Here is a 27,113-nt window from a genome sequence, read left to right as displayed (position 1 = left end):
AGATTATTTCCTGCCCTTTGAACTCATAACATTTTTGCACTTTTCTTCCTGTTATTATTTTTGAGTTGCGTTGATCATGTATATTTTAAAGCCAACTACTGGACCAATACCTGAACGACTATGAAGTGAATTTTCCGAGCACAGAATGAATTTATTGACCTCCCAAATGATCTTGAATTGTTCAGACGATTTTTTTCCCACGGAGAATCGCACACTCCTCATCTTTCTACATGGTCCAGTTACGTGATCATGTAGAACCGTGCGACGCCTGTGGGAAGCTAACCCACGCAAAACCCTTGCCTGCAATATGAAAATGGGATTCTCTCTCTAGTGGTTTGATCGAAAGGCAGACTCCTCTGAAGACCAGCAATTTGCTTACAATAGTATATTGTTAATAAATGACTTGACATTCCATGGCATAAGTAGTGTTTTCTTCCACATAAGCTAACGTGGGACTCTTCAGGTACAGATATTGTCAGCGCCGTAATCTCCCTCCCTCCCTCTTATCCCTTTTGTTTTGTCTGAGCTGCAGCTTCTTGTTCGAGTACAAAAGTTTTGGCAACGTGGGAGTTGTTCTGGTCAAACCATTCAAAACCCCACAAGCTCAATGAAACGCAGGTGGTAATGGAAAGCTATAAGATAATAATATATTTGGAAATTACAATAAAGAAAAGAAAAGAGTGTGATATCGTCTTTCTGCTGCTCTATACAATTTTTATAATAATACTATAATGACAGAAACCCTACTATGGTGGGCAAAAGAAGCTTGTGAATCTTGAGCAGCCAAGTTGCGTGCTCTCCAGACAAAATTGGTTGTTGCCAAGAAGTATACCTGACGGCCATATTGCATCAGGCCGATGCGATCATCTCATCCCATGGGTGCTTCGTGTAATTAATAAAAGTTTTCCGAGTTCATACTCTACAACCACAGCACCATCACCTACAAATTAAACTGATGTTTAATAGTAATAGGTGCTGTCTTTGTGATTTGGAGCATCCTTGCAGAGCATTGAGCGAACTTCCATGATCGATCTAGGAGGCTCGAGGTCTTTCTCCTGTAGTGCATTTCCAAGCAGCTGCTGCATGTGCGAGGCAAAAGTATCATCCAAGACCTGCAAAAATTGATAAAAGGTGAGGTTAGGATCGAATGGAACGCAGATATGGAGCTCTTCATTTAACTGAAATAGGATATTTGCCAAAGCAATACTTACAGACACTGCAATTCGTGAACCTTTATACCATGATCGATTTTCTTTCCTGTTTTCCAAGAAGCTCAGAACATCCTATGATGCAAATAAAATAAAAACAAAAATCATGACATCAGCAAAATGGCTGACCCAGAATCTAAAACAAAATTAGTGATAAAAGAACAGACTGATCCACTCTCACAAAATTACCTGCCCCATTCGGTCCCAGTAACCTCGGCAGATAGCAACAAAGACATGAGTCTCAAAAACAGATTGCAGGTGGGTAATTGTGTTTGTCAGCTGGTCTTTCAGTGGCTGCATCCTACTTTGAATATCAGATTCAACCATAGATTCCTTTGATTCTTGGAGAATCTTTTTCAATTTTGTAGGATTCTGTAATTTGGTCTGTAACCAAATAAAATAAGTAAAACTCAGACTCATTGCATCAGTATCTAATCAGACTCTCAAGAAAATAAAACAATAATCTGCATAAAAGAACAGACTCTTGTTTGTATTGCATTGATACGAAAAGACTAATTTAAGTCTAAATTTAAAAGATACTCACATTCTCTGCTAGCTTTTCTACAACAGCCTGCAGATAACTTCTAAATTTGGCTCTTAGCATGACAGTCACTTCACTAAGACGCTCTCCAGGAGCAGTGTGTCCACCATTAGGCATGCAAGAACCCCATGCCTTAAATTGAGTTTCTATCTTAGGACGCAGGACATCAAGCATCCTCTTCATGGAATTAAGCAGAATTCCAAGCTGAAGAGAATAAAAAATGCAAATCATAAGAATATCGCATAGCTAAAAGCATGTTAAACATTGAAAGAAGTGGCTCACCTCATCAGGGACAATATATGAGCAAACAGATCGTTTTGTAAGCTTCTTCACATACTTGAGGCCGAATTTCGAAGGTTCCAAGTTCTCCTTCAATGGTGCTAGAACGTCTGTATATTGCTTGTCCAAAGCTTCCACTATAGCCTTTTCGACATCAGCAATAGCCTTTTTTTTAAGCATAGCCCACATGCATCAAACACGTTCAGTAAATATCATTATTATTATTATTTCATTTTCATTAAAAAAAAGAGGTCTCCTATCTATGATAAGTTAAAGAGGATCCACTGTGGGTGGGAAAAACATGAAAGAGTCAAAAAAGCAAATGAAGCTCCATATAGAACTACCTTAAGCAGCTACGCACAAAGTGTTACCAATTGACTTTCTTCTACCTTACTTTTGCTTTACTTACACAGAGGCAACATCATCATACTAAGGGATTGTTTACCATCTCCATTGGACATGGGAACAACCACCTATTTGATCCCTTAGCCCAAGCTTGCACAGAATGCAAGGAAAATTTGATAGCCCAGTGCTGATTGGACAAGACCAGGCACCTTGAGGAAAAGGGTTTAAAGATTTTGTTGATTAATAAACAGCAAACTCTATTCTAAGTGAGCTCACCGAAAACACAACCAGCACACATATATATTGCGAAGGAATATTCAGTCCATAAAGGCCCAAAACATGCTTTTGATTGTATTCAATTTGGGTGCATCTCATGCACAACTATTGATATATGTATTTAAATGTTGAAAGATTTGAACAAAAATTCTTCATTATGAAACCCTTGAGATTGAAAAAATAATGGAAAATAATTTGATTGGCAAATATAAAGTTGTATGTTGGATCTGCATGACTTATAGATGTTTAATGCACCTCATCATGCCACTTCAGTAAGCAAATGGTAGATCTACACATGAAGCATGAGCAACAAGAAGGGTTGAAGAAACAAGATCACAAAATCATGGGAAAAGAACTGATCTGAAACTTACATTCTCTAGAACAAAGATATACTCTGGCCATCTGCATATAATTACTTCATACTGTTCCAGTGTATCTCTAAGGCGGTCATACATGTCATCCACAAAGGGGGTTGTAGAATGTTGCGTCCTGACACCTGACCATTTTACCTGCAATTAAATAAGCTGTTGAGATAATTCCAAGCACAATCTTCTTGAAACAAACATGCAATGAAGTCCCATACAATATTCTTTGCAGATATATAAATTTTAAAGAAAATAAAAAAAGATTTGCAGATCACCTTCAAATCCCACAGAAATTGAAGGCAACTCGCACAAAACTTCTTTACAAATTAAACATTCAAATGCAATATGGTGATCAAGCCTGGTAAGTGAACCATTACAGATGCCTTGATGCAAACTTCAAGTCATGCATGATCACTTTAAGGTTTAAGACAGCTATAGTTGGATGAAAACAGTACCCATATAAAATTACTTCCTCAGTCCCTAAATAAGTTTCCTCCTTTCCTTTTTTGGCAGTCCCGATTTAAATATCCAATTCAAAAGTCAAAGTATAATAAATAGCCCATTTTACTTTTTCACCATTTATCATATTTTAAATTTACTAAAAAAAAAAATAGAGATGGAAATGGAAATGGAGAAACATAATTAAGGGTAGAAATGGGAAGATAAATTATTGAGACGAACAATAATATTTTTTAATGGTTTCCTTAAAAATTGTGCATTCTTGAGGATACTTAATCCAGGACTAAGGGAGTATATAGTTAATTACATACCTTGTCTAATTTGCACGATTCCAGCAAAGAAAGGCGCTTGTCTTGTATCCATATCATGATATACAGATGAAACAGTTCTTTTGCATCCACTCCTCCTTTCACAGGACTAGAATAAAATAAAATAAAATAAATGACATAAAATGACCTCAAAACAAGGTAAAGAAACAACAAAGTTGCCTCAAGGATAGTACTACCTAATGTTCCAGCTTGCAAGGTCCCTCTGAAAATCAGCTGTTGCAATAACAAGTTCTGCTACAGGGGGTGAAGGACCGGATGGGGGGCATGCAAGCAAGAAAGCACGCAATCTACTACAAAGCTCTGTGCTGTATATGGACGAAGATAAAATTGGAAGGTCTATGAAACTGCAGGAAAAGAAACTCAAATATCAGATTCTTGCATGTCTGACATTGAATCACCAAAGTGCCAAGCAAGAAACCATTCAAACATATACACAAATAACACAGTTCACAAAACTTAATTCAATTTAGGTGCCAAAATTCTGATGCAAGAAGAAAAACTGACACAGACACTGGTAAAAAATCTATAGAAATATCCGCTGGAGGTACAAACACCTGAGAAATTGATGAGCAACTTGCACTCCAAAATATCAAACACTATAACTTCAATGCCATATTCTTCTAGCAGTTCATACTTGGGATAAATTTCTATATGACATGAGCTGTAGCATATCCTTGGCAGAAAATACATTTGATATCAAGATGTAATTAGAATCTAATACATTATACCAGTAAGGAAAACACAACTATTCCCACCAAGAAAACATCATCTAATATGTATCAGTAACTTCATTATATTAGCTAGTATAAATGATGCAGTTGTTCTCCACAAATACGTCATCAGAAATTAAAAAAAGAAGAAGCTAATTCTGCTGTCATTTCAAAAAGAAAAGAAATACCTCGGAAGTATATGTTGATTGTGTATTTCGATGTCAGTCTGAATTTCATTTTTAATGTTCATACAAAGAGAACTCATCTTCTGATAAGCAGTAGACATAGCAACAGAATCCATCAATGTTGCTTCATTATTGTTGTTAACAAATTCATCTGTCTCAGTCAAGTGCCTTCTTGATCTTTTCTTGGCAGCAGCCTGAAGAAACAACCCTTCAATTATAAAGAAATAAAAAACCTACAAAAAGGTCATTACATGAAAATTCTCAATTGTCTGTACCTGGAAATAATGAGTTAAATTTGTTTGTGCCTCCGGAGACAGTATGTCGTGAAGAAGAGTATAAAGCTTGACAGCAGGCTCCAAGGCAGGTGCTGCAAGCCCAGTTGCAGGCTTGAACACATCCATAATACCAGACAGTGATGATTCATCAAGAGACTTGTAGTTCTCAAAACCAACAGAAAGAACCTGTTCAATCTGATCCTTGATTTCTCCCAGGATTCGGTTCTGGTAAAGCAGACAACAACAGAAATCATGGAAACATAACAGCAAAACAAGGACTTGAATACCACACAGCAACAAGAATAATGACAGGAACATACATAAAACTGAATTTTTTTATATGTACCTCTTGATGACTCAGCATGCTCTTGTTGTGGCCCTTCATAATAACAGGCTTTAACAAATCATACACCAAAGTCAGGCAGTCAGCTGTTGGTGTAGCTACATCCATTATATATGAAAGATACCTATCAACATCATGTATTAATACCACCATTCTATTCAAATACCAATCAAGACAGAAACTAGAATTCAAAAGCAATGTTGCTCCATATGGCATTCAAAAGTTCAAAATCAGGTCACCATTTTTATCTTTCCCTTTCTTGGGCCCAACATCCACATGAGCACCTCAAGGAATTACATAATGTTGGGAATCAAAATCTATGTAGAGTTAGTTGAGATCTTATATCCTACCTCAGCTTGGTATAGACATCGGATACTCCATAATATGTGGCAAATTCAGCTAGGAGCCATTTCCATGAACCATAAAGCAACAGATTCCTTTGTTGAAAATGTTGAACCTTCATGGCAACTTCTAGAACGAGGTCATACGCAACAGTTTCGGCTACAGAGCCACACTAGAATAAAAGAAACAGCAATCAATATCATAACCTATGAGAATTAATTTCTAAGAAACGGAGCACACAAAATGTAAAATCAATACTACACTGAATTCACACAGTAAAATACCCTCTACCTTTTCAGGTGGGGTGAGGAAAGACTTTTGCATAAAACTCCAATCAATTATGTGAAAACAGGTACTAAGTATAGCATAGCTTTACCTTGAGATTACTGTCATCTGAACTTGTTGAGTAATTTATGTAGAGCTGCAGTTTGCCCACAAGCTCATGTTCTGGTTCTCGGTATATAGACCACCAGCGGAGCTTATCAACCTGCATCCAATTTCGATACGAGTCTTAAAAAAAAACAACATACATTGCTAACTGATTTTATCCAAGCTTAAAGATTTTTTTAGATAAATACTCAGAGAAGATTACCGAGTCTTCAGCAATACTAGCGACTTGAGCAAGGACACGGCCATAATATTTCCCTTTGGAATCTAGTACTTCAACAATTAGATCATCCCCTAGACTATCTGGAAAGCTGTAGAGTCCACCCATACCTTTCACAATTAGAATTGGAAAATCATAAAAATTAAATTTAAAAAGGCAAGTATTGGATAATCATACGTACAATACATGAGTTTCACCAGATCCAGGCTGCAACTTGATGGCATCCTCTTCTGCTGAACTTTTCAGTCTCAATGAGCAGGAGTAAGTTTCTGTTTACATTTATAGAAAGAAATGCTGTTAAGAATATGAACAGGATTCAGCAGGCTCAGATGTTTATGCACAGCAATGAACGAAGCCACCGGTTAACATTTGAACAGTACAATTATCTAGATGGTTTGGGATGACATTCGATAAGTTGACAAGCCAAGCACCTCTATCTGACCATGCTAGATAGCTTTCCAAATCATTATATCTGGGGTTCCTATAAATAGCCTATCAAGGTCAAAATAGTAACTCTCTGATTGGATGACTTACTGATCCAAAGAAAAGCTACTGCTGAACAATTCAGAGCAACAACATAGTATGATCCCCATGTAAAATTCACATTCCCCACTGATAAGTTTGGGGTTTTGAACTATGCATACCTTGCACAACTTCATATGATGATGAGCTGTTGCGTAGACTAGTAACACCAATCTTCAGAAGTCCTGAAACCTGTTTGATGTACTGAGTGCTGGCATGCACATATGCCAAGCTTTGGCGTGAGAAAGAACCATTTGCAGGCACACGAGGGGCGACACGGATTTTTCGAAAAGTTTTCCAAGCAGAAGAAAGCGATGACTGAAACTTGGATAAGCGATACTGGACCACATCCAATTTTAGCTTTGGTGCTGAAAGAGATGAAATACTACAGCCACTGGGAGGGTCGAGACTTGTTTTAACTTTACGGACTGCACAACAAATGAGATAAAAGGACAGCTGAGAACAAGTATTTTGATGGTGAAGATGTTGATTCCAGGATAAGTATTACCTTGCACCTTCATCTTCCCAATTATTTTCTTAGGCTTTGGGGCAGCTCCCTCACAAACAAGCTCAGAAGAGCGCTTTGCCAATAGTTCCTCTTCTGATTGTAGTAGCACGTGATGTACACTGTCATTTACAAAAAATGGGAGCTGCAGTGAGATTGTGGGAAGTTACAAATTAGGAATTTAAGGGATCTTCACAGTGATGCTATAACATGCATGGTTACCTTCAGAATAAAATGATATCACATAAAGATTCTCCAAGTAAGAGAGCAAAAATGAACTTTGTTCTTAAATCTCAGACACTAAACAACACATTGATATGCTATAGTAAACTTCTTCACAGACTTTGGAGGACTTCCATTAATTCATAAACCTCTAATTTATACTTTGGGAATTGATATGGTTTCATCTGGAAAATAAATTTGCTTCAAAATTCATATTGTTGTCAAAAAACAAAATGAGCATTGCACTGTTTTCTCCTAATTATATACAAATTCTTACACATCAAACCTGATGAAAACGACCTGGATAGCACTTGAACTAATGGCTGCTAAAGCATCTCATCATAGAATATCACACAAAGCAAATATAATACAAAAAGGGGCAGGCACAAGTGTCCAGGTCAAAAAAACTAGTATGTCAGTCCGCTTTCTTAATGCTCCAACAGCCCTAGTTCTGAGCCAAAACATTATAAATGCATATCAAAATATAAAACTGGTAATACCTTGAAGGAAAAGGAACTAAAAAATTTTCTGCACTCTTGCAACAGTATGGTGGAATTCAAGAATTCTCAAACATTTTTAAGTCAGAGGACATCCCTTTCACTTTGTTGCATTTGCCTAGTCAATCAGATATTCTTCTTTTTATAGGAGAAAAAGGAAAGGAAAAGGCAAACTCACCTAAATGCCTCCCGTAGTAAAGCACATTCATTTTCCAAGAACATTGGTGCTTCCATGCAACCCCTAGCCCAAGCATGAAGGCAAAGCCGCACACACCCATCATATGCAATTACAGCATGCCATGGCCCCAATGCACTGTGTTAAATTTATAAAAATTATTAAAAATTTAATGAACAGAAAAAAAAGGCAAAAAGATGAAATATCAGTTTTATCTTCTTCAACATCTACAATTATTGCATTAGTTACACAATACCTTGCATGAAATGTTGGGACTCGAGCTGGGTTTGAACCAGATGTGCCAGCCTCTGCACCAGCAGTTGCTCTGTGAATGAAGAAAAAATATAAAGATATTTATATGATTTATTTAAAATAAACAATTAAATAGCCCATTTCAGTGAAATACCAATAAAGGGACTTCTAAAATAAAGAGCAGTTGCATCAGTTCAGCTAATACAGAGCCACTATTAGAAAAGCTTCACGGACCTTGCAAACTTATCTGGATTCTGGTCTCCACTATTGTCCTTCAGTTTAACTCCGGTTGCGTTTTTTATTTTATTTGGATCATTATTGGTATAGAGACCATGTGAATTTTCAGGGCCAGCTGCTTCATGCATTACAAATGCTTTTTGGGCACCTTCTTTAATTTCCTGACCTCCACAAAATGGAGGCGCACTGGGAATGTCATCATCATGAGAAAATTTATTATTCTTCAGGTTTCTGGAATGCAAATCCTGCAAACCAACAAGCTCAGCAACTAAAGTCTGTAAAAACATGAAAGTGCAAAAACCATGCAGAAAGCTTATCCTGTAAAAATGAGCAGGTAATAGATGAAGGATGGCCCAAACACAATTCATCAAGCCACGGTTCAGATAAAATTGCTAACAAGTTACAGAATTAGTGAAAATGATACTAGTTCATCCAACAGAAAGTTGAAATTCAGATTATACAACATGGACACAAAACAACCATCCTTCATTTTGGCTCTCTAGACGCTTGCTTTAGCTTCTGATTCTCGTAAATTGTATATCTACAATATTGGCATGCCAACCTCAAATGGTGCCTCGCATCTGCTAAGGATGTTCTATACCATGTATTTATCGAATTGAAACAGCACACATGGATGCCTAAAAAGTGTTACTAAATCCTGATATTTCTATGCAGATTCTTCATGTAGCCTGAGCAACCTCAGTGTACAGCAACCAAATAACAGCAATATGACTACAGACATTCAACATCAGGCATCTAAGCACACATGCACAACCAAACACAACCCAACACACACAGCATACGCAAATGCAGCCCCAACTCCGAATTACAATTAAACTGAAGTAAACAAACCTTGGCAGCAACAGTTTCTACATTAGCTTGAGAAGGTACACTTGAAGCATAACCCTCTGAAACATGTAATTTACTCCTCGGCAAAGCACTACTAACACTCCCAACTTGACTGGCAGAAAACTCTGAACTACCTGCCGAATCTGATCCCTCCTCCTCATCCTCCGTATAACCATTCCTTCCAACAGAAGCATACCGCGCATTCCCTCTAACCAAACTCTCAGAGAAATTCCCCCCTCTACCTGCCACAGTCTCCATAGAAGAACTAACATCAGAGTACCCATAATCACTGGCATATCGCGAGGTCCTTCGGGCAGCATTTCCATATCTTCGTTGATTAGTGGTGGAATTGGGGACTTTTTCGTCCTGTGGAGATGAATCGAAGGAATACCGTCCACCATAAACATCATCCTCGTCTGACTCCGTGACCATGTCATTGTCTGAGACAGACCGGCTATCATCGGCATCAGGCGGTAGGGTTCTAGGTAACGGAATTGCCGAGGATGGCAAGTGTCCACTTCTGAATTTAGAAGCTGGAGGTAAGCCAAACCCTCGGCCGTTTCTAATTGGATCAATTCTAGGTCTTAAACTTGAATGTGCGAATGCAGTTGCTTCTTTCTGCTTCTCATTCAAGAAACATTATTAGATCTCAGTGAACTACGATTGTTTGATAGTAAAAAATAAAATTAATTTTGTTGAAATTATTAATATTATTATCTTTACCTCTCGAGCCCAACGGCTGTCAAGTCCTTCACGGAACATTTTTTTTAAAAAAAAAACCTAGACACAGACACAAAAACATGAATCTTAGTTTACAAAACAAACAAACAAACAGAAAGAGAAACAAATAAATATAATGTGAAATAAAAGCATTGGAAGAAACCAATCGAATCAGACCTCTAAGATTATGAAAGCAACAGGACTTCAGTGAGAGATCAGGATTGAGTGAGAAGGACTGTCAGTGCGTGTGCGAGTGCGAGTGCGAGTGCGAGAGAGATGATTGAAACGAAATCAACTTGGAGAAGTGGAAGACAGTGAGATTTGAGAAAAGTTTGCTTCTCTAATAAGCTTTTTTTGATAGTACTGTTATTTTTTTCCAGCCACTGCAAGACGCTTAAGCTTCTTTTTGCTCCTCTCTGTCTCTTCTATGCGGGTAATTAAATATGAGAATGAGAGAGACAGCGAGGGTTTTCTTTTTCTTTATATTTTAGATTCTCTCTCTTCCAAATCACCCAGATAAGGAAGAGTATTAATGACATCAACGTGATCTGTAGAAAACGCCGTCGTCTACGTTAATAGTGAGGAAATACGACGCCGTGGAAGTACAGCAGATGGTATCAATAAACGGAGGCGGTGATAACATAGATTAATCAACAAATATTCTATACATCAGGCCGATAATAAAGCGCACGTAAGAGAGATGAGGAAATCGTGATTCGTGAAAAAAGTAACGGGTGAGTTGACGTGGCAAAAGAGCTCCGTTTTCTTGTTATTTTACATTTAACAAATTACCAATAAATAGTCGAACGTTGTAAAGTGGGGACAGGCACTCCTTACTCTAATTCCCCGCTAAGCACACATTCACTACGCTAAGGAATCACTCACGTGCTTTGGTGGGGTCCCCACGAGACCCGCAACACCACTTTTCTTCTTCGAAGTGTTCGGCTCTTTCTTTTTTGCTTTGTCGTAACCAAATTCAATTGTAATGACCACAATGCCCATCATCAACCGTTTGATGAACAAATAAAACGTTGTTTAACAAACGCAAAGACACAAGCAGCTCCACATGGTACAGCATCAGATATCTAATTTTTGACGTTGGAAGCGAAAGAGGAAAGTCGATAGGGCTCCGGCTGGGATGTATTCAAATAAAAAAAAAACCGTGTGCTTGACGACGACGACGGTCCATGGTCGACGCATGTGAACTTCGGATTTTATTGTTTTTGGCTATACGTGAATTTGGATCGTACAGCAACATGGGTGTTTTTTTGAATTTTTATAGTGATAAGCCAATCATTCCACTAACGTTGACGGTGGAAATCAGAGGAGAATAAACTTTAATTTGAAATTTTTTGAACAGCTGGAAACTGGCCTCGTTTCATTTTCAATTTACCAATCTTGTTGACATTGGGTACTAGTTATGGCATAAGGCTGGGCCACTACTGGCTTGCCAAAGCTAGAGTGCTTCACCAATCCAATTACCTTAGAGTGTGTTTGGTATTGCGGTAGCTGTTGTAGTTATGGTTTGAAAAAAGTTATTTTATAAAAAGTACTTTTAGTTGAGATTGGTTTGAAAAAATAGGTGTTTGGTTAAAACTGTGGTTGAAATTGAGGTTGAAGAAAAAGTAATTTAATATGTTTGGTTAAGAGTGCTTTTGAAATTGAGGTTATGAAATAATTTTAAAAAATATATATTTATATTAATGGTTTTTAATTTAAATATTGTGGATTTAACTATTGCTATTACATCATAAAATAAATAATACTTTATATAAAATATTTTTTATTGTTCCATTAAACTATCTACAATTCCATCACGTAAGAAATACATACGACAAGGCTATAGTTTTTTTTTGTTTTTTAAGCACGCAACAACATCAGGTAAAATATAATCAGGAATAAAATTGGAATTGCGATCAAATTCTATAAATGCTACCTCATCAAGCGATCTCTGTAATTTATGCAGTGTCATTGAATAATGTTAAACACTAGTTTTTTTGAATAAAACACAATTAAAAAATAAAAAATAATTTTTATTTTTTATTTTACTGGGTCGGACCTGGTTCAATGCATTTTTAAACTTTGAACCGGAACCGGTCCGGCCTGAACCGGAACCGGTCTGACCTGTAGCATGACTACACTGTTCAGTGAACAGTGTAGCCATGCTACACTATTCGTGTGCTAATTAATTAGCATGAACAGTGAACTGTTCATGCTAATTAATTAGCATGAAGGGCGCAGGAAGCAGCATGCACAAGAAGCAGCATTCGTCTGCTTTTTTTTCTCCTGCGTTTTGGACGCTGAAATGCCATGCATCCCATGAATAGTCAATTGTTTTTTTTTTTACCAAACGGGTTGCATCTATATTTTGTTAAAAACACAGATGCAACCTCGCTACCAAACGCCCTTTTAATCAGGTTCGGTATCAAGGTAATGACGCCAGGCCCCGCTACCTCTCTGATGACCCACCTAACCACCTACCATTTTAAAAAGGTGGAACAGATAGCCTTGTTGATAGATCAGTTCTCCCTGTCCATAAAATGCTCCAACCGTTCAAACGCATCGATTGCAAGCCTAACCGTCTCTCCGTGTACAAGTTGATTCATAGTCTCATTGCCGTAAACAACCAAAAACTACGCATAAACCTTAAATTCAGCCTGCACAGATTGAAAGCACCAGAGAGGTGACTGCTTCATACGGGTAATATAGGCATTGCCTTCAAATTTCTTGCCCTCCTATCTAGTGGTTTTCTTTCATATCTTCACCAATTTATCCCGAGATCATAAGATTTATTCAACTTATTGTCGGACATCTTGCATAAAGGCGGAGAATTTAGGTCACTTGAAACTCGAGGGCAAACCACCGGTATAATACAAGATGCTTTCAAATGACACTTGATCCCAAACAAATACCTCTTACAGGGGGCAACTTTCTTGACAGTGGTTCTAATAACATACAAGGACAATGGAAACTTTTTTATTTTGATGAGTGCTCAAGGTTTAAAAAAATCTCAGCTCATGTAATACATGCAGTTCAAAATCAGCTTATTGGAGTTCTTTTTCCGAACTTGAAGACATGTTTTGTTATGATCTTCACTGTTTTTAATTTAGGCAAATAGCTCATCCACATTACACTCTCCAAGGAAAACTTTGAGACTGCGCGGTGAACCACAGCTGCCTTCAGCTATAAGTGCTCTGTCATTAGCAGCCATATGTGCAATTATCTTGTATATCATTTCAATCTGCAACCAATGAAAGGAAAGTTTTTGATAAAAAAGGAAAGAGAGAAAGAAAAAAGTGTTAGCTGAACATTCATCACTCAAGCAAGCCGAAAGGAGGTTATTGTACACACATCTTCGGTAGCATGGCAACGATCGGCTACTTCCTCGATTGTCAATGGTTCCACAGGCTGTTTGCAGCTGAAAAGCCAGAGGAACGTGATTGTAATCAGCAAAAGGAAAACTGCTTCCAATAAAGTAAAGAAGAAAGCACAGAGATTAGAAGTTATATAAAGTTGCAAAAGTTAGACGGTTCAAAAGGTCAGAGTTCAGGTCTGGCTGAAAAACGGTTAGGGAACTACTTTTCATCCAAAAGAGAGTTCCTTGGAGCCAATAGTACAACAAAGTTTGAATCATTCTTCTGGCCTTCATAATCTCGTGGAGCTGAACTGTTACTATAAACAATTTAGGCTGGTGGAAAAGGTAGTCATTGTATAGCCAGGTTGGTTTGAGCACATGCTATTTGTGAGTGGGGGCAGGGGGTAGGTGGACAGTCCTCCACATAAAGACAACATCATGCAAGTAGATTTTGCAATAGCACTAGCACATCAGATAAAGTACAAATGGGAGTACAATTGTGAGATTGTCATATCTTACCTTGCCTCATTGAGCACTGCCAAAACCCGCTTCTGAAGAGCTAAAACTTCTCCTGCTGCTTTCTTCCCTGCTTCCACACCTGGGATGGCAATTAGATGTAGATACTAACACTAGTAAGACACAGATCACTCATCAAATATGCATGCATGTATAGTAAGATCACTTAGACTAGAGGGACAAGCAAGAGCAGCCACAATAATAACCTTCATTTCTAGAATCAGATGTGATTTATAGGCAACAGGATACAGCAGTATTTACCAGGTTGATGATAAGCATTGATGTTGACAAGTGAGGCATATATCCCAACTGCCCGTTCATAAAGCCCAATAAGAGCCCCAACAGATCTGGGGGTCACTTCTTGCACTGTGACTGTTATAGATTCCCTGTCCTTGGCATACAGAGCTGACCTAGTTCCCTACACAAAACCAAATCAGTTTTAGGTGGGAGCATCTTGAGCATTTGTTAAAGGAAATCAGTGGAGCTGAAATCTCATCTCCACCATCTAGAACTAAAAACACTATTAGTGTTTAGATACCGTCTCTTGTTTGCACATCTACCTGTAACATTCCAAATAGGTAGTCACCACATGTGACACCTGGTTCAAGCTCCCAATCATGGCCAGGGGGTCTATCTCGTAGCACTTCAATGAACGTTACAAAGAAATTGTGCACTCCTTCTCTCAGTTGTTGAATGTAACTAAAAAAATATAACTGTGTGCATCAGGACGCAGCAAGACAGCACCAACAAATAAATCATAGAAAACTATACATGATCAGCAAAACTTACGCATGCTGATCCGTGCTCCCTTTATTTCCATAGACGGTAAGTCCTTGATTTACCTGAGAAATCAGAGAAAGTCTCATCACCTAGGAAATTCTGGGAGGATTCAATAGGTAAAGGGTGCGAGAAACAGTTTATAGAGCTCGAGTGACATCCCTGTTCACTGATGGGATGCCACCCCGAGTCCTCACATAAGAGGCAACGACTCGCAATATTAAATATCTCTATCAAATGTTTTTACAAGCTTTAATCATAAAGCAAACTGAACTAACAGCAACTTTCAAGATGAAAAACTTGGTGAAAAAAACGCAACAAGGCAATTAAAATTGATAATTTTTTACTGATTGCACATACCCGATTACCATCAAGATCAAATTCCTTTCCAAGTGATTCCATGACCAGCTGTTGCAAATACCTACTGAATAGCAATAGGCTGTCCTTGTATGGAAGCACAACCATGTCCTGCAGAAAGCAAACAAGCAAGGACAAGCAAAAAAAAAAATCAATTCTCATAACTGGTTTTGAATTTCTGATAACTTGTATAGTGCCAACATTTAAAAGGAACCCGTACCTTAGATCCCACCCCCTCAGAAGCCCAATACCAACATAAAGCTAGCAAAGCTGCAGGGTTATTCCTAAGCTGGAGGAGAACTGTATTGATCAGAAGGATGATCCCAATGCAATGCACAAATATAAAACAGAAAATAAAACTAAGACAATAAACCAGACATCAAGCCACAGTTAACCATGCAACTTTCTAGTGGCAAGCAAGGTAAAACCTGCAGAGTAGATAAATCATTGACCTCTAAACAAAGAACTGAGCATGTTCATAGAAATCACAAAATAAAATAATTAGCTCTCCCACAGAACTAAATACTACAGCAGTACTTCAGAAGGGGCAACAGGATATCGTGGTTGAATTTTCAGGCCATGACTCCAAAGCAACCTAATTGCAATCATCTAGAAAGCTCCTCGACTATGCCACTGGATCAATCCCATTTATGCAGCAATAAAAGGAAGAAGATGAAACAGCAAGCATGAATTGGTCTTTTGCCTGCTTGGTTGGAACAGGTGAGTGATGGTTAATGCAAGATCCACTTTACAACAAATTTACATTTATGATATCCTTAGATGACTCATCTATCTCCTACATAGCCTGCTCAACAGAAGGGGTGGAAGCAGAAAATTCCCTGCAAAGTTACAATTATACTTAGACCACATAGTATTTTAGAGTGACATCCACATTTTTCACCTTCTTGTCATACATTTTTCATCATCCTAGTAACTTACATGGTTCATTTGAAAAAGATCAACTTCACAACAGTCTATAACTTATTTAAGAAACCTCCAAAACTTAAAATGTTGGGGATGAACTGACAAGCATCTAGATTTGTAAAGTCCTGTCCAAAATGTTCACCAGGCATACCTAAAAACCACCACCATAAATCACGCTTGTTTATATTTGAATTGCATGAGCTGAAGTGCAAGGATCCTGTTTTGATGACACGGAATTTTCAAATAAACTGGAACCTCTGAGCAAATTAATATGGTTTTTCTCCAAGGTTCCAACAGGTCACCTATACTTTGGAACCTCTGAGCAAAACAGTAACTAAATTGAATCAAGAAACTGTTCAAAAGTTCAAGCAACTAGCAATTCAAAAATCAAATATGACAAATTCATGGTATAGAAATATAAGAATCAATACTTACCACTGTGGTCCTATTTGCCTCATCCATCAATGCCGCACCAGCTAGCATTTCTCTGATGTCAATCCCCTGAAGGAAAGATCACCCATAAGGAATCATGTATAATAAATCAAGATTAATGAACACTTAAGACTCTGAAAATAACGGTAATTTACCTGAAGCGCTGCTGGAAGAAGGCCAACTGCAGACATTTCAGATGTCCTACCACCCACCCAATCAAACATAGGGAATCTAGCCAACCAGCCCTCAATTCTTGCAGTGTTGTCTAGTAATGAATTTTCTTGTGTTATAGCGACACCCTGCATCAAACACATGCAACAATTTCATAAATAAAAGAGTGGGGAGGGAAACTGCATGAAGAGTATAAGGAAATCTTATTCAGAAGTAACAACTTCTGTATTAAAAAACAATGCAGCCTATAATTTTAAGAGACAGGTCAAATATTCATCATTCCAAATCAATAAAGTCATCTGTCACATAAATAGAATCAGACAAGTTAGCATCTCACATTGCCATCTCACAATGGACAGCACAATCAATGATCTAATAACAAAGTTAGCAGCTCAACACTAACCCTGACTCAGTTCTTCTAACATAATTGATGTATGCGACAGAAAATGTGAAAGCTATGTTATTAACATGTGAGACAATCCATAATAAGTGACAACAAACTTCAGTTCTTAGGACAAGACTCTACTAGAACAGTGCACTGTAGCAGGCACTTGCATGCACTGATCATCCTTATAACTAATACCGGGACACTGTCAATGCAATTTACTCATCTAAAGGAGGTTTGACCATGTCAAAGGGTTAGATGCAAGGAAATGCCAAAGAATAGAATAAAAAATCAAGAAATATAACAAAATGAGCATTACCTAGATTGTTTACCGCACACTGTAGCATTTTATTCCAGCTTAGTTCCAATTTAGTGGTGAAAGAAAAATTTTAAAATCCCTTGATAAGAAGCAAGGGAAAATCACAAAAGCAGAAACAAGAACCTGAGATCAAAACCTGTTTTGCAAAATCCAGTCCAGCTTCACGAAAGGCCTGCTGTACTTCCAACAAACCATTTCTAGTTTCAGGGGTTCCTCCACTCTGAGAAGAAATGGCAAAAACATTACATTGGCAACAAACTTACTTTGTAGCAAAATGTAACAAACACTTCTGAGAAGAGAAAACGATAACAATAATAGAGAATTGCATCTTCCTAGGAAAGAAGCAGTGTGTCCATATGGACCTTTGAAATCACAATGACAAGAGTAGAAGCCAGCTCGGGTCCAAGCTGAGCAATCTGATGATCAATTCCAGCAGGGTCTGTATTATCAATGAACCTTATCTGAAAGGAGACAAAGAAAATATTTATCTTCCGCATTCAAAGCATGACATTTACAAGAAAAAAAAATATTATCATGCAAAGAAACGACAATCAGGTCATGTCATCAGCATGCATGCTTTCTTGGTTCTAAAAAGTAACACAAAACCCCCACAGCAGTACAAGTAATGGCATTTCAGCAAACACTAAGCAACTCCCCATGTGAACAGCAGCAATGATAATGATGATGACGACAACGAAAATAGCATAGAATAGAAGAATGCATATTCAGAACTAACATATTTTTGTGGCTTATTGGAAATACCTTGAGAGGAGGATTATCGGGCGCCAATGCCTCCGCAACAAACTGCGGACCGAGAGCTGAACCACCAATCCCAACAGAAAGTATTTGAGTAAAACGCCCCCCGTCCGGAGTCTTAATCTACATTTTATAATCAGCAAAAAAAAAAGTATCAAAAAGTACTTGAATTAACCTTAGTAATCAGTCTCCAGTGATGAAAAAAACATATATTAGCCCGTAACTAACCTTACCACTGACGACTTGATCAGCAAAATCACAAACAGCATCAAGAGCCTTATCAATCTGAGTTTTCAAAAACGAATTAGGCGCTAAGGTTGAATTCCTCAACCAATAATGCCCAACCATTCTCCCTTCATCAGGATTGGCAATCGCGCCCTTCTCTAATTCCTCCATGTCCTTAAACGCCTTATGGAATCGGGGCTCCATTTCCGAAACAAACTCGTCCGTGAAACCGATCCGACTCACATCCAAATACAACCCTAATTCCTTGTGCTGGTAGAGCCAGTCAACGTATCTCCTCCATAGAGAATTAGGATCTTTATCTAGTCCGAGTTGTTTAGGCTTGTTCGGAAGTTTGTCGTTTGTTTTTGATAAATCGGCGGGGATATCGCTAGCGATTGAGCGAGTAGGAGCGAGTAGAGTCCGAGTTCGATATGTGAGCGAGGTTTTGAGTAGGGGAGGATTAAGGGTGGTTTTCCAAAGGGACTGCTTGGGTTTGAGAGAGGGAGAAGAGGAGCAGAGGCCAGAGAGAGAGGCCATTTTTTGGGATTTTTTGCGATGACAGCGAGAGATTATTAAGGGATGGAGAGAGAAAGAGAGAGGTTTTGGTTTGATTTTAGGCCATGACCGACGATATTTTTTAGCGAAATGAGGTAAAGGAAGTTTGGTGTTTTAGCGAGATGGGTGTGGGTGGGTGGGTGTACAGCAGGATTCCCACGTTTGATTGGTTGGTTTCTTTTTGTTGTCTCGTCGATGGCAAATGGACGATGGGAGGAGGGGCCTGTTCTTACAATGGTGTCCTCGTCTATTCCTCAGTTTTTTTCTTTTCCGGAGGCAGTATAAACAAAGGCTGCAACTTTCCACCAATGAAAAGGCAGGTAGGGTTGCGTGGAGGTGTTCAACAAAAGTCAGCCAACCAAAAAAAACAAAAAAAAAACTAACTAAAAACACTAAACTAAGAGAAAAAAATCAAAGAAATTAATCTAAAAACTAGAAAAATCACTCTCCCTGACCCTGAAACATTTTTTTCTTTTTTTCTTTTTTCTTTGACAGCAGCCGCATGGCATATCTCTCTCCCTCCTTGTTGACACTTGAAAGATCACCTTAAATCTATTGATTGTAAACCTTTATTTTTTTTCTTTTTTGACAGCAATCGCACCTTCTCATCTTCCCCGTGTCTCCCTCTCTCTTTCTTCCCTTTTGATCGAAAACCCGATCTATCAATTCTAGATCTTGAAATCTAAGATGATCTTCAATTTTCTCTTTTAATTTATCTTAAAATGGACTGTAATTAGTAGTTATAGTTTTTTTTTATTCTCTTCTGAGATTTATTAATTGCATAAACCCACATAGAAATAAAATTAAGATCGATACTGAACACACCCGTCGATCTAGTTCCCGGTGTTCTGTTGGGTCCTCGGTATTTTTTATCTCCCATTTGTTTTTATTTTTTTGGTTTGTTTATTTATTTATTTTGATAAATATAAGGTGTGGAATTTTTTGGTTGCCAAAAAAACAAGGTTTAATGTAAATGGTAAATTTTTTTTTTTGAGGGGGGGGATTTAATTTGGTTTTTGTAAGCTTTGTTTTTGTGTGTAGTTAATTAATTGGATTCTTATATTTAATAATGGGGTGCCGAAAATGGGAAGAATCAGAGTCTTAGGATGGGGCTCTTTAGTTTTACATTTCGTGAGCTTGCGGCTGCAAGGAGAAAGTTTTGGGAGGTTAACTAAATTTGTTGCCCGTGTTAAAAAAAAATCAAGGAAGAAAATTTTGACACCCGAGATAGTGATTTAATTAGTAATTTAAATCATATAATTATCAAATTCAACGATAATAAAAAAATAACATAAAAAAAGTAAAAGGAACTCAATTTAAATTAACTTGGATTATAAAAAAATTTAATATTAAAAGGCGTAGCTAAAAAAAAAAACATTTAAATCAGGTTAACTCGCAGACTCTGCAATCATGGATATGTAATTGAGATAATCCCAAATAAAAAAACACGAGAAAAAAAGTTTGAATACCAATTACTAATAAATCAAATCATAACATAATAACTTCGGGGAAAAAAAGTAAAGCTTAACCTCTAAAAAATAAAATGTTGGAGAATAAAACATTAAAAAAATATTTTTAAAAGGTCAAAAAAACTCAGCATGAGCCTACTCAGATCAAGATGTAAAATCTTTGACCTGATAGTGATACCAAAGTGACCATGTTCGAAAGTAAAATTAATAAAATCATGAAACTCGGTTATCACATAATTTAATGTCAAATAAAAAAATTCAAAAAAATTCAACGGAAAAATATAAGTTAACTCGAGTTAACATGCAAACCTTGTGACCATGAGAATCATGAAAATCTTGAATTGGGTTCAACCATTAAGCTTAATTCACAACTAGTTTAATTTTAAAGGATAAGATTATCAAAAATTCTGGAAACATGGTTTGCACCGTGTTCCTAAACACATCCACGACATTAGGTCTGTAGTAATTTTAGAGAGTCAAAAACATTAGATTTTTTTATTCAAATGCCAAATAATTTTATTATAAAAAAAAATTCAATTCCATATAATATGTTAAAAATAATTATATCACAGTAAAAAGACAATCCTATCCTCAACACCCAGTTTAATGGTTTTTTTATATTATTATAATTAATACTAACTTGAATCTTGTTGGATAATAACTTTGCCAGGAGATTATTTTTTTTGTTAATAAACAAAAGTAGATTCCAAAATTACTTTCACCGGTGCAGATTTTAGCAGAAAAATATTTAATTTTTTCAAGTTGCTAGTTGTTTACCAACATGTTATTTACCATTAAGGAAGGAGAGCTTTCAAATAAACAGCTATGGTACTGGATTGATCTAGTTCGAAGAATGGGTGTACTATGCTGGAAAAAACGTTTAAAGTGCCCACTTGACAAATGGCGCCACCGTGTAACTAGAGTTTCAAGAAATTTTAATTTTAATTTTCTATTAAAGTTATTATTTAGTGTTTTAAAATTATTTTAATAATTATTTAAAATTTTTTAAAAAATATTATTTTAATATATCTCTAAATAAAAATTACTTTTATTATTATTACAAACACACCCTAAAATTTTACCGGTGAACATCATTGGAAGGTTTTTTCGAGGGAAATGTCTCCTGCCAAGTAACGTGGCTTGAGAACTTTCCCTTGGTGTTCAGAGGGTTTTATTTCTAAAAACAAATAATTTTGTTCTCGTTAATTCCGTGAACAGCAGGCAGATATTATTGTTTGCAATTCGTGACTCGTTGGAATTTCCAGTCTGGCATTTTTATTTTTTTCAACTACAATTATTGATAGCTGTCGCTTGATCTATGTGAAAATGATATTTGATATGATCTATGTCCATAGTTCTCAGTCCATTTGCGGTGAGAAACAGTGACATATACTGTCCACTCCAACTCATCTGGGGATTTTGGACCACGCCACTACAGAAATACTTGACCAAACGTTCGTAAACCCCGCACAGATTTTATTCTTGTTTTCTACCTGAAAAATATTTCTTGACCGTTTCGAGCAAGTTGTTTCAAAATGTGTGCTGCAGACCACAAGAGCTTGTGATTATTGAAATCAATTTTTTTTTTTTTTTATAAGAATGTGTAAATTGTGTTTTTAAAAATTTTGATTTTTTTTTAAATATTTTTATATTATTTTGATATGCTGATATTAAAAATAACTTTTTAAAAATAAAATATTTTATTTTAATATATTTTTAAATAAAAAATATTTTTAACCGCTATTATTAATATAATCATATTAATCTAACTCACCCATGTGCCATGATCACGTATAAATGCAATGGTTTACTTTTTCATGTTTCTGTAGAAGCGGAGATTGAATTTGTTTAAAATTGTTGGGCCATTGACCCAAAAATATAATATATTAAGTTTCTCTTGTCATCCTTTTCAGTTATTTTCTTGTGTTGAGAATATAATTATAATTATTTTTTAAAAATATTTTTAATATTTACATATTAAAATAATTTGAGAATATAATTTTTTTAATTTAAAATAAAAAATAAAAATTTTAATTTGTTTAAAAACACTATTTAAACATGAAAATAGGCCGGGTGTAACTAATAAGTCAAACAAATTAATAAGAAATAACGCAGCAATTGTCAACTGAATAATGGCATGTAACATGCAATCATCGTTGAAAACCAACCTATAGCTTATAAAATTAAATCGAAATCGCTGAAACGATGTTGATTGCCAGGTTCTTCAATAATACGATCAGGATTTATGTCCGTGCGATAAGGGGCAATTTTCAAAACTAATTTTTGTTCAATTATACAATGATTAAAATAAATATTTATAAAAGTTTGATTTAAAAAAAAACAAATCTATAAATATAAAAATCAAAGTTCTCAAATTTTTTCTCTTTTTAAGTTTTCCACTTACTCTCTCTCATTTCTCATCATTTGAAGATCCAGATATGAAAAAATATATTATAATCAAAACATGATAAACTAACCAACTGTAAATTTAGAAAAAGGAGAAAAAATTTAAAAACAGGTTATTCACTCAATAAAATTTAATAAACTCAATTAATTTAATAATATAATTAAAAAAATCAATAATAAATAAAAAGAACAAAAAAAATACCACTAACCAACTGTCTTTTTTTTTTTTGCCAATATCATAAAAAGATTAAAAAAAAAAGGTTGGAGATCAATCATTGCTCTGCCTTGAACACTGCTTCACCGCTAGAAAAAACTGCAAATAAAAAGGGTGTGAAATTACTTTAACCTCCTTAACTCCATTCCAAGCACCGCATGAAAAGAAAACTGTAAATAAAAATAAATAAAAACCCAGGTACAGTGGCCTTCGTCCAGAAACTTCGTTAGCAAACCACACGAATGAAGCCTCATCAGTACAGGACAGAAATAATAATAATGAGGCACGCCGATACATACATGATTGATGATACATATACTGATACGTATCAGAGGACCGACCCACATGGCTGGTGCAGAGGTTTATCCTCAAGAGAAGCAAATCTAAAGTTTGAATCAAGAAAGGGCCTCTCACACCGTTGTCCTGTGTCTAAAGCTCCAACAGTAACATGATGATGTGGGACGAGTGGGACGATTCTCAAACCCAACCACAACCACAACAGCAACAGCAACAGCAACAGCCAGACCAGGATTCTTGCTTTAATTTCGATCTCCTTTCCCTTCTCTCTAGACCCAAGGTGGTTGCATTTCCCTTTGATTTTTATTATTTTTGTCATGTTAGGGTTCGTAACTGGCAATGTATGCAGGATTATTATAAAATACTGGAAGTTGATTATGATGCTACGGATGATGCTATTCGGTCGAACTATATACGCCTAGCACTGGTTCTTATCCTAGATTTCTCTCTTTTCTTTTTTTTCTTGGGTTACCGCTTTGTGATTTGGATGAATTTTTTTTTCGGTTTGTAATTGGAAGGTTTGGAACTTGTGCAGAAATGGCATCCCGATAAGCAAAAGGACGAGGATAGTGCCACTTCGAGATTTCAAGAGATAAACGAGGCTTACCAGGGTCTGGATTTTACTCGTTCCCTTTTATATTCTTAAATTTCTTTTTTTCCCCTCAATTAGTTAAGTGAGAATTTATGTTGCCTGAAAGTGCCCATAACACTGTTTCTAAGTAATCTCTCTGAGCGTTCCAAGATTGTGTTTGTGCGTGCCAATTACCTCCTATTTCCTTGTATTCTACATATATAAGTTTATAGATTACTGGCTAGCTGTGTGCCTGGCCTTTATTCATGGCTATTCTTCTCCTAAGATAGTGATTCCAAATGGGTTGAATCCCATGTTGTTTTGCTCTTTCAGCATGAACTCTACAAGTGCAGCACTATCTGTTAAAGTTTTTTGTGCTAAGTGTCTTGGTGAATGTTATAGATCACCGTTTTAGCCAAATAATAATTTTGAAAAGTCATGGGAAATAGCATACTCTTGCGAGTTTAAAAGGTGCTTTCTTATCATAAAGCACTCTGCTGCACCACCCACTCGGCGAGTGGGTTCTCTAGGACATAAGCCTTTTGGAAGTGAATCTTGTAGTTATGATGTTTTTGAAACTTCTGGTTTCATGTTTCTGCTTCTGTTTGTGCACAGTTGATTTTGGTGTCTTTCCATGAACTGATTCTAATAAATTCTTACTAGCTAGCTAATATTGATTCCCATCAATCATCTTTCACGCTGGGATTACATAAACTAACAAGTGCAAGAAGTGTGTGTAGCTAATACCTTATGCAGTGATTGGACTCTCTATGAACATACCACTCTATTGTATTCAACAATGTGGTACAAATCATTCTGTCATTCATGATTCCATTGCATGAGCTGAGTTAGTCAAAAGGAGCACCAGCATATTATCACATTATATGTGAGGTCTTAACCAAACAACCATGAGTGATGAGTTTGAAATCTTAATAAGAATGAGGGAAAGAAAAACATTTTAAGCTGACTTCCTTTTTTAAGCCTTTTAAAGAGGATCATTTATAAGCAATCAATCTATTTCTCCTTTTTAGTGTAGGCAGGAGCAGTTGCTTCCGCTTTTGATTGGCAGTTTATCAATGAGAATTAGGACAAATTTATACAATAATGAGCTCGACACCTAGCAGAGTTTCTGCTCATGTTCTTTAGGTCCCACATAATTAGATTATGCGTGGTTAGGTTGGTATTTCTCCTTAATTAGGGAGGTCATTTCCGATAGGATTTCTGGGGAGATTCATGGCTTTTAGTGGCCATGAGAATTTTGCTGCAAATATTTTAAACAGTGAACGACACCCAAATGTAGCAATAGTTAAACTGAGTTTCTGTAGATGGTTGAAATCTTTTTGGGGTACAGAGAAGCCTGTCATACCTAACTAATTGTTCTTTATCATCCATTATTTAACATATGATGAGAATCAATGCCTGTTCAAATCCTCGAAGAAACACTTCTGCAATATACCTTTGTGCTGGTCCTTGTCTCTGTGTGTGTTTGTTTTAATTATGTGAGAAAATGGATTCCTTGACCTGAAGTGCCATGAGCATGATGATGGTAAGGTCTTTGCCCCTGTTTAGGGCACTGAATGTATAGCTTACTCACAAAATCCTTAGCGAAGAACAACACATACAATTTGTGGCCAGTTATCGTGCATAATTGACAATGGAATCTTGTAATTTTCTTTGACAGTTTTAAGTGATCCTGTCAGAAGGAGAGAATATGACAAGAAGGGGATGATGCACATCTATGATTACAACATAAGCGTAAGTCTTATTTGCTGTTGAACTTTGTTTTTCTTATGCTTGTGCATGCTCCGGCCTGATAATGCCCCTCAATTATTCTTGTGTTGGTTGCAGGAGTACCTCAACCGGTACAAGGGCCTTATATTAACATGTAATGGTCTTGGGATCAGGCATTCAATTTTATAAGCAGAAACAGAGTGCGTGTACATTTGCCACTAATCTTCTTACCTGGTGATTCAAAGGAGTAGAACAGCTAGGAATTGGGAGCAGCACAGTTTGGATGTATTATGGAATCTAATACGTGCGTCAGTGTATATATATGGGTAGAGCAGTATCCCTGCAAAAGTGTTACGTTATGTGACAATTTTTTTCTATCTTGGGAGGGCTGCGATCTTACCATCGCGTGGCTGTTTATTTTTCTGATATTGTTGCTTAATTGATGGAATGTTTTAATTTGCCATGACGAAATACGTTTTTCTGTGTCTTGAAGACATCTAATGGGCCCTGAGCTGTGCAGGAGGTTGAAACTCTTCCCTTTACAAATCTCTACCGTTCTTGGCCTTTACTGAATTGGATCCTGATCGCTTGTAATACTATTACATGTCATGAGATGATGAGTTGACGGGATTGGATTGAGTATTTGGGTAATTCGGGTGGGAAAATTTGTCAATTGGATTTTTTTTTTAATTTCCTGAACTGAATTAAGTTTTTGATTCTCTACATTATATTTTTACCAATTTACATTTTGGACCGAATTTTCTGAAATATTTTGAATTCTTTTCGGCGACCCGTGCATTTCATTTCTTTTCCTGTTTTTTTTTATGTATGTTTTTTTGGATGATTTAGCCTTTCAACAAAAAATTTAAAAAAAAACAAAAACAAAATAGTGTTTTTGAAAAAATAAATCACTGTGGAAAAGTGGTAGGTTTTGTACATTTTTTAAAGATTCTTTTGTCTATTTTTTCGTGATATTTTTATTATTTTCTCATTTGCTTATTTTCTCTCTTAAAGTTAGATTTTTCAATTTCATTTTTTTATGTTACATTTTCAATTTTTTTATTTCATAACTTTCTTTTGTTTTGCATTTCTTACTGTGTTTATAGTTTGTCTATTTTTATGTGATATTTTTATTATTTTCCCATTTGCTTATTTTCTCTCTTGAAGTTTGATTTTTCGATTTTATTTTTTTATGTTACATTTTCCACCATGTAATACCATGGAGGAAAGATCTCGTCGAGATGATTTTCACAGCATCAAGGATGATTGTCATTGAAGCTTAGAGCACGCCGCCACAACAAGATGACATTCCTCGCGTGTTGGCGGGTGTGTTACACTCACCAGACACACGGGCCATACATTTTTTTCTTTTTCATTCAATTTAATCCCTGATTCTCTAGTGTCTTTATT

The 27,113-nt window shown here is 36.4% G+C and overlaps 3 protein-coding genes across 3 annotated transcripts; 1 reads left to right on the top strand and 2 right to left on the bottom strand.

Annotated features, from left to right (window-relative positions):
- Positions 1-622: 622 nt before the first annotated feature.
- LOC133692034 (uncharacterized) lies at positions 623-10,685 on the bottom strand. The gene is made up of 23 exons (XM_062112693.1): positions 10,421-10,685; positions 10,247-10,303; positions 9,527-10,144; positions 8,672-8,919; positions 8,442-8,510; positions 8,189-8,323; positions 7,295-7,413; positions 6,909-7,214; positions 6,446-6,533; positions 6,250-6,355; positions 6,034-6,144; positions 5,666-5,829; positions 5,319-5,439; positions 4,973-5,197; positions 4,701-4,891; positions 3,979-4,146; positions 3,785-3,890; positions 3,021-3,158; positions 2,032-2,193; positions 1,753-1,953; positions 1,398-1,592; positions 1,212-1,283; positions 623-1,112 (listed from the first exon to the last, which is right to left on the bottom strand). Exons 2-23 carry the CDS (start codon positions 10,283-10,285, stop codon positions 960-962), a joined length of 3,735 nt encoding a protein of 1,244 aa, XP_061968677.1. The 5' UTR covers positions 10,286-10,303; positions 10,421-10,685; the 3' UTR covers positions 623-959.
- Positions 10,686-13,091: 2,406 nt separating this feature from the next.
- Positions 13,092-19,314, bottom strand: LOC133691888 (glucose-6-phosphate isomerase 1, chloroplastic). Its single transcript, XM_062112505.1, has 14 exons — positions 18,464-19,314; positions 18,242-18,358; positions 17,842-17,940; positions 17,616-17,699; positions 16,760-16,903; positions 16,608-16,673; positions 15,469-15,537; positions 15,252-15,359; positions 14,904-14,956; positions 14,675-14,813; positions 14,376-14,532; positions 14,118-14,196; positions 13,595-13,661; positions 13,092-13,484 (listed from the first exon to the last, which is right to left on the bottom strand). The coding sequence occupies exons 1-14, from the start codon at positions 18,995-18,997 to the stop codon at positions 13,350-13,352; spliced, it is 1,851 nt and encodes a 616-aa protein (XP_061968489.1). The 5' UTR covers positions 18,998-19,314; the 3' UTR covers positions 13,092-13,349.
- Positions 19,315-23,323: 4,009 nt separating this feature from the next.
- LOC133691261 (uncharacterized) lies at positions 23,324-26,174 on the top strand. The gene is made up of 5 exons (XM_062111691.1): positions 23,324-23,681; positions 23,751-23,828; positions 23,937-24,012; positions 25,654-25,727; positions 25,821-26,174. The coding sequence occupies exons 1-5, from the start codon at positions 23,553-23,555 to the stop codon at positions 25,890-25,892; spliced, it is 429 nt and encodes a 142-aa protein (XP_061967675.1). The 5' UTR covers positions 23,324-23,552; the 3' UTR covers positions 25,893-26,174.
- Positions 26,175-27,113: the final 939 nt, after the last annotated feature.

The sequence above is a fragment of the Populus nigra genome, chromosome 4 (assembly GCF_951802175.1).
Source record: "Populus nigra chromosome 4, ddPopNigr1.1, whole genome shotgun sequence".
In the NCBI taxonomy this organism is placed as follows: Eukaryota; Viridiplantae; Streptophyta; class Magnoliopsida; order Malpighiales; family Salicaceae; genus Populus; species Populus nigra.
This window is presented reverse-complemented; position numbering and strand designations above follow the sequence as displayed.